Source organism: Camelus ferus, chromosome 33 (assembly GCF_009834535.1).
Source record: "Camelus ferus isolate YT-003-E chromosome 33, BCGSAC_Cfer_1.0, whole genome shotgun sequence".
Taxonomy (NCBI): domain Eukaryota; kingdom Metazoa; phylum Chordata; class Mammalia; order Artiodactyla; family Camelidae; genus Camelus; species Camelus ferus.
This window is the reverse complement of record NC_045728.1, coordinates 17,743,802-17,757,744: the sequence shown is the minus strand read 5'-3', so window position 1 is coordinate 17,757,744 and position 13,943 is coordinate 17,743,802. Positions and strand designations below refer to the sequence as shown.

Sequence of the window (13,943 nt, the reverse complement as noted above, 5' to 3'; positions counted from 1 at the left end):
GACACGCCGCACGGCGGCTGTGTTGATCGGCATGGTACGCTGCAAGTTGTGGCCCGCATCCCTCCTCCCAGCTTTCACAGGGACCAAGCGCGCTGTCCGCACGCCCACACTACACCCGGCCCCTCCCCAGCCCGGCCGAGCCCCGGAGCCGGGACCGAGCGCAGGGCCAAGGCCCTTCACCGCGGACCTCACGACCCCCCGCTGCAGCCCACCGGCCCCACCCAGCACGGTCCCAGGCTCCTCCGTGGCGCTGACCGTTAGCATCCCCAGCACACCTAGGAGGCTGCCCACCGCCTCGAAGACCCTGAGTCCTTCCCGGAGCGCAGTGCGGGGCGCGGACCCCCTCCCCGACCCCCTCAAATCCCGCGGAGCGGCCGCGCCGCGGGGTCCAGGTTGGGCCCCGCGGGCGCCGCAGCGCGGCCGCCTACCTTACTACGCGCGGTAGCCGCGCCCGGCCAGACGCGGCCGGCCTGAACGACATCGGAGCTGACCCGGTCAAGAAGCGGTGAGTGCCCGGGGGACTTCGGGCGGGGCGCCGAGATCCGGCGCCAGGAGGTGACGGGGAAAGGCATTGCCCGGCTCCCGGCCCTCACCCCCGCCGGGGGCGGGAGCGGGGCCGCCGGGGTCGCGGTGGATGGGCTGCCGCGGGGTCCTGTGTGGAGCGAGTATAAGACTAGACGCGAAGGGGCCAGGAGGTGCTGGGGGCGCCGCCGGGCGTGAGGGCGGGTAAGGCGGGAATGGCCTGGAACAAACGGTTCCGAACGCGAGCTTGGAACGTTGGAGGCGGCGGGCGCAGAGGGCTCGCGCCGGGAATGGGGCCGCCGCCGCGGCGGCGGCGGCGGCGGCGGCGGCGGCGGCGGGCGCGGGGTTCTGCTCTGGGTCCTTACCTTAGTGCTGCAGCCGCCCGCGATCAGAGACACTCCTGTCAGGGAAGAGGAGCGCCCCGGCTGCCCCCTTAGTGTCTCCTGTTGGGGGGACATCGCTTCCATGAAGAAGACTTTCAGCAAGTTCCAGTCCAAGGGGAGGCTACGCAGTCCTGTCCGCGGGAGGGCTGCCGGATAGCCGAGGAAGCGCAGCGCCGAGGCGGCCGCAGTGATCAGGAGGCGCGCGGAGCTCCGGGTGCGGGCCGCGCACCTCCGATCGGGGCCATGCACCGCAGCCCGCCTTCCTCAGCGCGGCTGCAGGCGATTGCGGCGGCGGCCGGACGGCCGAGGCGGCCGCAGCGCTCAGGAGGCGCGCGGAGCTCCGGGTGCGGGCCGCGCACCTCCGATCGGGGCCATGCACCGCAGCCCGCCTTCCTCAGCGCGGCTGCAGGCGATTGCGGCGGCGGCCGGACGGCCGAGGCGGCCGCAGCGCTCAGGAGGCGCGCGGAGCTCCGGGTGCGGGCCGCGCACCTCCGATCGGGGCCATGCACCGCAGCCCGCCTTCCTCAGCGCGGCTGCAGGCGATTGCGGCGGCGGCCGGACGGCCGAGGACGCGCAGCGCCAAGGCGGCCGCCGCGCTCAGGAGGCGCGCGGAGCTCCGGGTGCGGGCCGCGCACCTCCGATCGGGGCCATGCACCGCAGCCCGCCTTCCTCAGCGCGGCTGCAGGCGATTGCAGCGGCGGCCGTACGGCCGAGGACGCGCAGCGCCGAGGCAGCCGCCGCGCTCAGGAGGCTCGCGGAGCTCAGGGTGCGGGCTGCGCACCTCCCGTCGGGGCCATGCACCGCAGCCCGCCTTCCGCAGCGCGGCTGCAGGCGATTGCGGCGGCGGCCGCCCCGCCTCGGGTCCGCCCCTCCGAGCCGGGCGCCCCGCGCCGGGCCCGCCCCCGGCCGCCCTCCTCCGGCCGCGGCCCTCCCCGCGGCGGCCCGGCCTGCCGCGTGCCTTTCCAGATATAAATTAGGACACCGGCCACCGACTGATCTTCTCAGTCTGCGATGCCAAGTGGGTCCAGTCCGAAGGGACTCACCGGCCGGTGTCACTAACCGGGCCTCTAGCGCGCGGGTGCGCGTCTCTCCCGCCGCCCAGCCCACTCGCGCCCGACCCCATCCCTTCCCGCGCTGCGCCCGCGGGAAAGGCGCCGCGGCAGCCCGTGCATCGGCGCGGCCGTGGCGACCTCAGACCGAACGGAGGAGCGCAGGTGATGCCTGTCAGGCTTTCTCCGTGCCGCAGAGGGGTCCCCCGCCACCCGCCCCGCCCGGGAGGCCCGGGACGGAGTCGCGCGTCGCAGAGGGGTTTGGAAGCACCGGCTGACCTCCTGTGCAGTCCCGCACGTTAGCCTCCCCGGGGGACCCGCGCCGGCTTCTGCAGCCGCAGGGCCGGGCAGCAGCCCCTGCGCAATTTGCACCGGCGGTTTCCGCTGTCTGCGGGCTGCAGAGACCTGGGCATTCCAAACGTGCAAGCGCGATTAAGGAAAACGCAGGCAGAGAGAGGACTCCGAAATTTGGCTTTGCTGTTGAGAAGGCTACAATATGTGGAAGTGTTTATCAGATATGTGCGCTGACAGCATAACTTCCTGTCAGCTCAAATAGTGGCAAATTTTTTAAAGGCCAAAGAATAATCAGAGGGAGGGGATTTGGAGCGGACCCGGGCTGAGTTGAGCGTTGCTGCACTTTGCAGGACTGGCTGACTGGTGCAGATGGTTCGGTAGGTGGCATTCTTCCCTTGGAGTCAAGACTACAGAAAGGGCGGATTAGTGATGAAGGACGCCACTCTATGATACTGGCTTGTTGAAGGGGTTTGTTTGTTTTTCTGATAAGAAAAAACAGATCGAGGTTCCTGCCGGGTTGGACTGTTATCAGGACAGGTTGTGGAAGAACAAGGTTCTGGCCCTCCTGTTCCAAACAGGAGTTGCTGTCCAAAACACACCCACACGTACACACACCCACCCACCACCACCACACCAAACCCCGGAATTGTTTATTGTGGAAGTAATGGGGGGAAAATGTTCCAGCCCGTTTTAAGCCTTGTCCATATCATGTGGTTTAAAGTAGGCTTACACAGGCTTTATAAATCATGCACGCACACACATATAATTATATGTCATGCTAATAGATATGTATGTGCATATATGTGTGTATGTGTGTATGTATGTGTATATCTATATATACACACATATATACAGACAGTTTTTCAGGGTGATTCTCTTTCTGCTGCTTAGACCGGTGTCCTGAGATAAGACTTTGCACCCATCCTAGAGTTTATCATGAATTTCACACTTCATACTGCAGAGGGCTTTTCCAGTTCCTTTCATTGTTGAAATTGTGCTATGATGATTCCTACCATGAATGTATGATTTCAGTTTTTTTTTACTCTGCTTCATTTTTAAATTTCAATAATTCTTAATCTCCTTTTAATATTTCATGTGATTTACTTACTCCATTTAAATTTTATTATTGTTGTCTTCCAGAGGGCAGGAACCTTTGTTGTTGTTCCTCCCGAGTGCCTTAGAGCAGTGTCTGGCACAACAAATATTTGTTTAATTAAATGAATGAATGAGACACAAAAAAGATATGAGATAGATCCAGAACGGCCCAGCTAGAGTTGGTAATTTCACTCGTACTATCAGGTATTTCTTTTTGAGATAAATACCTCATGCTCCCAATTGAAGTGTTATTTATACTGCATGTATGGAAAACTCACATTTACTTCTTAATTTGTAAGTGCTTTTATTTCAAAATTTGTTAGTTTTGATTTGCATAGAATGGTATCTGTTGTGAATAATACTATAAAAACTGTTGACATCATAGGCATATGTCCTTTAGATTCAATCAGATCTGGTTCAAATTTGGCTCTATCACATTTTGGCTGTGTGACCTCAGAAAGCTGCTTAGCTTCTCTGTGCCTCATTTTCACATTTAACGTGAGTAGAATGATGCCCACATCTCTGGTGATAGTCAAAGTTAAATGAGATAATGTATGTAAGGTATATCTAACACACAGCAGGCCCTCAATAGATGCCAGTACCCTTTCTACCACTTTCCCTAAAAAATAACCATATTTTTACCATGGAATCCTTCATAGTTGGCCCCTACCTCTTTTTTCAGCCTAAGCTCCTAACATCCTCCATTTTTTCCCTCCTCCTTTCCCGAATTCCTGTGTCTTCCAGTTCATGAGCTCCCACTCTTAGAGCTGGGATTCTGTTCTTTAAGGAAGTAGCCTCTTTTGAGATTCCAACCAAGGATAAGAAAGCAAGCCCCACGTCTGACCTTGATAATTGAGTAAAGTCAAATCTCTCCTACGTCAAGAGTTAACTTTGTGGAAACATGGATTAGGTAGTCAAATGCTGTGCTAAGCATTTTACGCACTATTAAAATATTCAAAACAACTCTAATGGCTTGTAGTTTTATGCCCACTATGCAAAGGCCTTGTACTCAGAGATACTAAGCTATTTGTCAGAAATTATATGGCTACTGAGTCCAAGAGCCAGGATCAAACCCAGGACACCATAGCCTATGTCCTTAACCCCTGCACTTGATGGTATTGTCTTATTTTAGTTCCTTATGAGTGCATAAATTGTGCTGCATCCATTTCATGTGAGATAAAACTTGTTATGATCCCTTCTGCTCTGTCCACATAAGCTTGCTTGCTGGTCAGAGGCTCAGCTTAATCATTTTAAAAAAATGTATTTTACAAAGCAACTTGATATTTTAATAAGAAACAGCAAAAAGGACGAGGAATGTCTGTTTTCCATCGAAGTTTAGGTTGCTCTGTTGAGCCAGACCTAATTAATTAACTAATTATCATTTATTGTCTACCACATGCCTCATGCTCGTGCCCATTCTTCAAGGGTAAGCGCAATGTTTGACACTTCTCTCCCCAACAAGTCACTTTGGGTTTTTAAAAACTTCTTCCTCTTTGTTTTTTTTTTTAGGCATTTCAATTGACTGCATTTTTTTTTTTTTTTTTTAGCTCTGCCTACATGTTTATGTTATAATCCTCTCCAGAGATCTCTGGAAACTTGCTCTTTTAATTATACTCCTATTTCCCTGCTAGATCTGCTGCACAGTTGATTACTGTCTGTGCTGATGTGGCAGAGTTATTAGGGAGCTCAGTCTGTGAGTAGATTCGGTGAGCTGTGCAAGATTGCTCAGCTAATAAGTGGTGGAACAGCACTCTAGTCCAGTTGTTACTCTCAAAACTGTGTGACTTAAATTCTTTCCCTTAAATCCTATTTGAATTATCAATGAAAATCACCTGTTGCATATTTGTAGTATACAATAACAGAAAACGGTACTGGTAATTAAAGAGACATATGGCTTATTTTTTTTAATAGTGCTTGTGTCAAATAAGAAGTTAGAGATAAACATTCTGAAAGAAGTTTTACTTTAAAACATAGTTTCCAAAGCATGTCATATGCAACACTAGTTTCTTAAGATGCTTTTAGAAAAAGAAGGGTTCCACAGTCGAGGGTTCCATGGGAAATACTGCTGATGTCCTAGTGTACATTATGAAATGTGTATATTAAATCTTTGAAATATTCTGCAGTTAAAAAAAAAACCCTCCTTAATCTCTGATTAACCTTTTCTTCTGCCTCTATATAGTTAACATGTTAATATAGTTTTATAAGAACATTACTGGGTATGTAATAAGACAAGAAAAGGATATAAGAGGTAGGTAGGAAGGAAGGAAGGAAGGAAGACATAAAACTTTCTTTTTTGGCAAATGGCATGATCATCTATGTGGAACATCGAAAGAATCAATGAAATAACCCCTTGACCTAATAGGTGACATAGCAAGGTTATAGGATACCAGGTTAATATAAAAAAATCAATGGCTTTCCTATATACCAGTAATGACCAAGTGAAATTTGAAATTAAATACACAATAACATTTACATTAGCACCCCCAAATGAAATACTTAGGCATAAATCTAGCAAAAGTTCCACTTGCAGAATGGAATTTAAGATGAATTTTGCCCTATATTCCTAAATATTAATAGTGGAGAGTTTGATAAAAGTTAACTTGTTAGAATGTTTAATAAGAATAATTACAAGAAGGAAAGTTACATTTGGAAACTAAAGGAAAGGGGAAAAGAGAATGACCATTTCACGAATGCCTACTTTGGGCTTGGCACTGAACGGAGTCCTTTATATATTATCTCAGTCTTTACAATAAAGCTATCAAAGAGGCACTGTTTTTCTTCCTGTTTTAAAAAATGAGGAGTCTGAGGTCCTACAACATACAGTCACTTGCTAGGATTGTGTGAGCCAGGAACATAACCCAGCTAGTATGACTTCAAAGTCTTTTATATTCATTTAATTCTCGTAATATTTTTGTGGATGATTTTTCCCCCTCAGATAAGAAAACTAAAGTATAAAAGCAGAAATAATTTTCCCAACACATGGTAGGGCTGGGATTTAATTCAGGCCTATATGATTGCATCAATCATGGGCTTTTCAATGTACCAACCTTTAATATTGTGGGTGTGTGTGTGTGTGTGCGCGTGTACGTACACGCATGCTTAGGTTTAATAATTAACTTGATTTGTTCTGTCCATTCTTCTCACCTATTCACCTTGTCTTGACATGCGATACAGAGAAATATAGCATTATTGATTCCTAAGACTTTCACTTAATCCAGTTTTATGATCTAGTAGACATACCGTAGGCAATTCTCATTCAAGATCAGAACTGAACTTTATGGCAGCAGAGCTTATGGTTCTAGATGTGCTTCAGAAACCAAAGAAGCGGGGGAAGCGCAGACAGTGGTGAGATTCTTGCAATAGAACTAAACACTGTTGTTCTACTTAATCCCATTATAATTTTTCCTATGGAAAACAAAGCAAACCTAATAAGCTCTGGTTTCACTGCCTGTTGAGATACTTCTTATTCTTTGTTCTGTTGTGTTTTTGAGGAAAAAAAGTATTTATTTAATATTTAGAATGGAAGGTTTCTAGTTACTGTAAGGTGGCCAGATCGGGAGGCATTTTACAGTATGATTCTATGAAGAAATAGCCAAATGCTCGTATTTGTGAATTAGAAAACAGAAAACTTTGGAGGAGCGATTACTTTGCAGTGGGTTATGTGGAAATAAGAATATTTGATATGTGTACAGTAGTATGTAGTACAGACAGGTTGCTTCAGGGATGAGCAAATCAATGACTATAGGTTTTATTTTTTAAATGAGACCAATACATCAGCTACTAATACTATATGCTCTGATTTTATTTTACTGTGTTATGAACCCACATTCTAAGGTAATGGGCCATGGAAAGAAACTCTCACCATGCTTTGAACTGTGTCTTTAGTTTCTTGGCAGGAATGGTATATGCTGTAAGAATTATAGAGTCATAGACGAAAAAATATCATGGGTGCACCTTTGAAATTTTAGAAACACAAGACATTTTTTTTTAAAGTTCTTCAAGTAAGATAGTAAATTTTAGATTATCCAGTAGTGGATCCAAAGTGTAGAGAATCCCAAACCACAGAGAATGTGTTCATTTTGCTTGCTAATGCTAGTGGAGGTTTTTTGTTTGTTTGTTTGCTATTGTTGTTCATTGTGCCATATTTAAATTAAAGTTAAAATTGATCCAATTTCCTAGAATAGTAAATGTTGACTATTTGTTGATTCAGGGAGGCAACTGCTCTAGGATTATAGCTTTGCAAATAGATCTGTCTTTGGGTAAGGAACACTTAAATAGCAATGAACCTTGAATCTGTTGGCTTCATTCCTCTCATAGCTAGGTTGGAATTACAAAACCATTTTATGAAGTGGCCATTTGAAGAGAGATTTTATAGTTGAAGTATGAATCCTAAAAACTGTTTTATTCCAAAACAATCAAGAAGAAAAACTGCAGTGTTTGTTGAATAATGTAAATAGCTACACAAGTCGTATTTATTGTCATCTTCAGTTTAGCACAGATGTGAATTTCCTGAACCTGAGCTCTAGGGTGGGTGCCTCAGGTTAATTCTGCAGTCTCTCGACTCTCTAATCTTGTGGCAGTTACTGGCCATGTTCCTGAGATGAGAGGATGGAGCGGGTGGTGAGGGGGGAGAGAAATGACCCATCCATTCGTCTTTCCCAAACCACACCAAAAGGCCTTACAAAACCAGAGTGTATGCAAATAACAGTGAAACAATAGGAAATCACTCTCCTGTAAATTACACTTGAGGAGACTTTTCTATGTGAGCTGATCATTAAGGTATGGAAGGTTGTCTCCACAGGTCCAGTGATAAAATACACTGATGTTAAATTACTGAGTGACACCATAGCTCAAAGAACAGAAAAGGAAGAGGAGAATGATGAGAAAAGAAAATACTTATGTCGACATACAGAAATGCTTTGGCAATCATCGAGTGATGGAAAGAAATAAAGTATACATGTATGTTTAATGGGGTTTTTAGCAAATTGAATTTTGCAGAAATGTGCTTAAGCACGTAGCATTGCTTAAGGGCTAGCCCCATCAGGTCAAGGCGATCAGACAGCCTTTTGTTTGCACACTGTATGTGGCAGGAAGAGGAGAGAAATACACATTCATTTTCCAAGGAACATACAATGTCTGCATTACAGCAGTAATACATCTTCTTTTAAGTCTTTTGCTTAGGAAGACACATTAGGCACCATTGAATACAAGGATAAGATGAGAAAATAATGCTTTCTAGAAAGAAAACACTAAGTAAAGATAGCTTCAGTTTATCACACACTGTGTTGCTGCAGGCATACGGTTGCTCTGCAGGGGGACATGAAGAGGGGACAAGATACAATTACAGCTGATACTGCATTTTTATGTTACCATGAGAAGAACAGCAGTGGGGCTTAGCTTAACTGAATACTAACACTATTTCCGAATGCTAATGAAATACATGTAGAGAAATTGGGGGATTCAGAATGTAAGTATTTTATTGGCTAATGGCTTACACATCTATTTTGTGTCTTTTTACACAGACACAGAATTGGAGACAAGCGTCCCCCCACCTACACAGTCACACACCATTAACTGTCATAGTCAACTTGCTGACCTTCAAGCGTCCAAATCATGTTTAGGAAAGAGCCCAAGAAAGGGGAAGGAAGGAAAGGAGAGGAGGGGAGGCAGGGAGGGAAGGAGGAAGAGGAGGAAGGGAAGGGAAGGGACAGGAAGCAGAAAGAAAAGAAGTTGTATACAAATAAGCATTAGTTTGCCAAACCTCTAAGAAGTATGTGAAGGACTAACCTATGATTGGAAGGTAGAAAAAGATTAGGCCTAACTGCATTAGTTAGACATAGCCTGTGGTGCCCTTTTCTCCAGGAAACAAGGGAACCCTCCTACATTGTTGGTAGGAATGTAGTTTGGCACAGCCATTGTGGAGAACAGTATGGAGATCCCTCAAAAGACTAAAAATAGACTTAGCCATATGATCCAGCAATCCCACTTCTGGGCATATATCCAGAGGGAACTTTAATTCAAAAGGATACATGCACCCCAATGTTCACAGCAGCACTATATACAATAGCCAAGACATGGAAACAATCTCAATGTCCATTGATAGATAACTGGATAAAGAAGTGGTATATTCATGCAATGGAATACTACTCAGCCACAAAAATAATAAAATAATGTCATTTTCAGCAACATGGATGGACCTGGAGGTTGTCATTCTAAGTGAAGTAAGCTAGAAAGAGAAAAGTACCATATGATATCACTTATATGTGGAATCTAAAAAAAAAAAAAAAAGACAAACAAACTTATTTACAAAACAGAAACAGACTTATAGATGTAGAAAACAAACTTATGGTTACCGTGGCAGGGGGGAAGGGATAAATTAGGAGTTTGAGATTTGTAGATACTAATATGTACATAATAGATAAACAAGTTCATACTGTGTAGCACAGGGAACTATATTCAAAATCTTGTAGTAACTTACGGTGAAAAAAATATGAAAACAAATATGTGTATGATCATGTATGACAGAAGCATTATCCTGTATACCAGAAATTGCCACAACATTGTAAGCTGAGTATACTTCGATAAAAATGTATATAAACAACAAAAAAAAGCTCAATTCTTTCTGCTGATAAACATGGTGCCTTTACCTTTTATTACATCTTATTTAATTTTCTAAGAACATTTTAATAATTTTTATTCAACATGTCTATATTTTCTTAAACTTCTCTCTAAGCATTTCATGTTTTTGTAATTTTTAAATGGTATAATTTTAATTTTTAAAAATTGATTGTTGCTAGTATACAGAAATGGAATTAATTTGTGTGTTTTGACCTTATATACTGTGGCCTTGCTAAACCTGCTTATGGGATCTGGTAGATAGTTTGTAGATTTCTCTGATTGTCTATATAGTCAATAATTTTAATTAAATTAAAACAGTTATATCCCTTTCTTTCCAACATTTATACCTTTATTTTTTTTACTGGCTGTTTTACTGGCTAGGATCTCCAAAATAATATTGAATAAAAGTGATGAGAGCAAACATTCTTTACTTCCCTCTGGTCAGGAAAGGGTTCAATATTTCACCATTTAGTATAATGTTATTTGCAGTTTTTTGGTGGATGCCTCTTATCAGATTGAGATAATTACTTTCTGTTTCTAGTTTTATTTAATAAGAGTTTTATTTTTGAATTATAAATAGATATTGAACTTTCTCAAACACTTTAAAAAAATCTTTTGAGATGACTGCATAATTTTCTCCTTTATTGTTTTGTTATATTTTTTCAATTAAAATTTGTTTTTGTTTTACTTTTGGTGGGGAGGGGTAATTAGGTTTGTTTTATTCATTTTTCATGGACATACTGGGGACTGAACCCAGGACCTCATGCATGCTAAGCAGCTCACTCTACCACTGACCTATATGTTTCCCCACTTTACTCTTTAATGTGGTGAATTACAGTTACTAGTTCTACCAGTAGTGAATTAGTCTCATTTTCCTAGAATAAATCCCACTTTATCATGATTTATTATCTTACATACTACTAGATTTGGTTTTTATTGAAATTTAATATTTCCGTCCATTATGATTATAGATAACAAACCACAGTAGTATCATCAATACTTGTGATATATTCACTGGGAAAACTGAGATGTTTTCATATTTCATTACAGTTAAAGTAGAAATCTTGAATGTTGTTTATACTCACTACTGCATTAATGTTACAGATATTATAGACTGCTGTATCAGATTACTCAATGAGTTAAAAAGGACTTTTTATTAAATGTCAGAAGTCTGTTTTCTTATGTTTGATGACTGCATTTCTACACAGCTTATTTCTTTGACAATGCTTCGTATTTCACGTCATACATTTAAGAACATCATCCTGTGGTGGGATCCCTAGGCTTGATCAGATTACTGAAAGTGTTCATGGCACCAAACTTTAAGAGTCTCTGGACTAGAGCTGCACATTTCAGAGTCTTTATCTTAAAACATATGGGACTGGATGGGATCACCTAGAGAGTGTAGACAGAGAGGATTAGAGAATGGAGGACAGAGCCCCATATTTCTTCAACATTTAAAATTTGATGGAAGAAGGGAATCCTATCAGGTAGAGGAGAAAAACTAAGCACCTGTGGCATGAAAAATGCTTAGAAAAAGATATTCAGAGACCACATCAAATGCTACTGAGAGGTCACAGAAAATGAAGATGGAGAATTGGGTACTGACTAGGTTAGGTCACTGATGAGTGGCAGGAACAAAAGCACAATTAGAAGAGGTTGAGAAATGGCCCTGAGGCAGGTAAGAAGAGACAGGAGCACAGATAATTCTTTTGAGTAGTTTCTGTTGCGAAGGGAAGCTGAGAAACAGTGGAGCTAGAGAAATGTAGAATGAAGGGAGTCCAGTTTGTTTGTATTTTCTTAAGATGGGCGACCTCAATTAAGGCATGTTTGCATGTCAGTGAGAATGATCCATTAGAAACAGAGACATTTATGCAGAAGGGAAAAGGATGAAGGTGTAAGGAAGTTGGCAGAAGGATCATTAGGAAATGAGGTGGTTCTTTTTTCTACTGCATTTATATTTTCCTATGAAATATGAGGTGAGAAGTATGAAATCCTTAGGTGTGAGGAGGAAAAATTAGAGATTTGAAGAGAGAAGAGAAGATTTGAAATAGACACCTGAGGGAGTAGAAGGGTGTATTTCTTAAGGAAATATAACAGGATAGTTTTCAGGATAAGTGGTTTAATTATCGGGTCTTCTGACACTTTCTAAGTAACTCTTATTAGGTATAATGACTGTCCTCAGCTACTCTTGTCAAGATAAATATTATAAATTAGTTTTATTGGCAAAACACAGTCCTGGAACCCTTTGTAGTCTTCCTCTTGTTAAGGACTGTGTGACTGTTTTGGGGGAAACACAGGGGCAGGATTGTCCCACAACGGATGGTAAATAGCCCTATTCTAATCCTGCAAAGTCAGAATCTGTAGGCATGAGCTTTGTCCTCCAGATTATTTAAAAATACTAGAAATGTTTAAATGCTTAACACTAGTTTTGTTTCACAAAATCTCTCTAAACCGAACTCCATCATGCCCTCTTCGCACCACCTCCCCACTTACTGGTTACCTAACCTTTTGGCCGAAGTTCCCATTCATATCTGGCTATTTAACATCAGCCAGTTTCAGTGTGTGCACCATCACTCCCATGTGATGGGCTGAAATATCATGAACACTGGCTTTGGACAGTTCTAAAGTAACAAGAAAGTGAGAGAAATATCTGACTACTGAGCCAATTTTATTAAAATGCATCTTGCTTGGTAGGAGTGATGGGAAAGGAAATAGTAGAAAAGCACATGATGACTTAATAATGTTCTGGGAAAAGAAGTCAGTCTTTGTGGCAGCAGTTCTTCTAGAGAATGGCTGATTAAGGCTTTGGTTGTTTTGCCTAAATTTCATTTTTGGAAAATGAAATTGACCTAACAGCTGTGGCTTATTGTAGCTTGCAGAGGTATCTACTTTACCAGCATGCCTGTTATCTTAGGACCCCATAGGCTTCCATGCTTGGCTCATCCTTATGAAATGCAGTCTCCCGGTGACAAGGAAGCTTGAGTTTAATGTTGTGAGTGAGTGAGTTTCCAAAGATCTATCACAGGCCTCAAATCATTAAGGCATGACCTAAGCTTAATAGAAGCTGGTGGGATGAGTCTGGGGAGTCATCTCTCAGTTTTCTGAAATGGGCCAATGTGTGTTTAGATGTTATTTCTAGAGGACACAATTCTGTATCACAATCAGAATATTAGGATTGAAATATCCTGAACTTTTCACCTGCTTTTGGGTTTTTGGTTTCCCTGATGAGTAAAAAATTTTAACTGTGGAATGCTGGGATATGTGGAACAGAAAAGTTGCCAGTTGTTTTATTTTGTCAGTTAAGAATAGTAAACTGAACCAAACTAGCACTCTCCACTCCTTAAATATTCATCTACTATCATCTTCTCCTTACTTTCTCATAGAAAACAATTTAACACAAAAGGGTATAATAACATTGTCTCAGAATAGTTTCCCAAGAAAGAATGCTTGGAAAATGTATGTCCTAGTACCATGCCTGCCACACCCTCACACACTTGGCAACAATGAATCTAATCCAGCCATGCAGATAATATTATGCAAGCTCCTGTCCCAAAGGCCAAAGAGTTTATGTGTAAAAAAATTTAAAGACAGAGAACACACTATTTCTATGCATACCTCTGAAGATTATATTAGATCTTTTAGTAGCCATTTCACATTGTTCTTTATGATTATGTGATGAGCACTACTGAATGCCTGGGATATAAAGTTACAAGACAGTATCTACCCTCAAAGAGTCCACAATCTCGTGTGAGAAATACATCCATAGGTAATTAAAGTGCATGTGGTAGGAGCAATTATAGAGCTCAGCATATTCGGAGTTCACTAGGGACTGGGGTGTGGGATGCCTAGGTCAGTAAGGTTTTCCAGGTGTCACTTTTTAAGCCAGGGTAAGTGTGGACAGGAGCAAACTTTTTGGATATAAAGAACACCATGTGCAAATAATAATCAACACTATTTATGGAGCTTACTATGGGCCAAGCAC

General features: G+C 43.3%; 1 protein-coding gene across 1 annotated transcript in view; it reads right to left on the bottom strand.

The window, feature by feature from the left end:
- Window positions 1–1,696, bottom strand: part of ARHGAP20 (Rho GTPase activating protein 20) — a 70,368-nt gene extending 68,672 nt beyond the window's left edge. Inside the window, 1 exon segment of the mRNA XM_032472423.1 lies at window positions 888–1,696. Within this exon segment, the coding sequence (XP_032328314.1) occupies window positions 888–989 (102 nt within the window). The 5' untranslated portion in view covers window positions 990–1,696.
- Window positions 1,697–13,943: the final 12,247 nt, after the last annotated feature.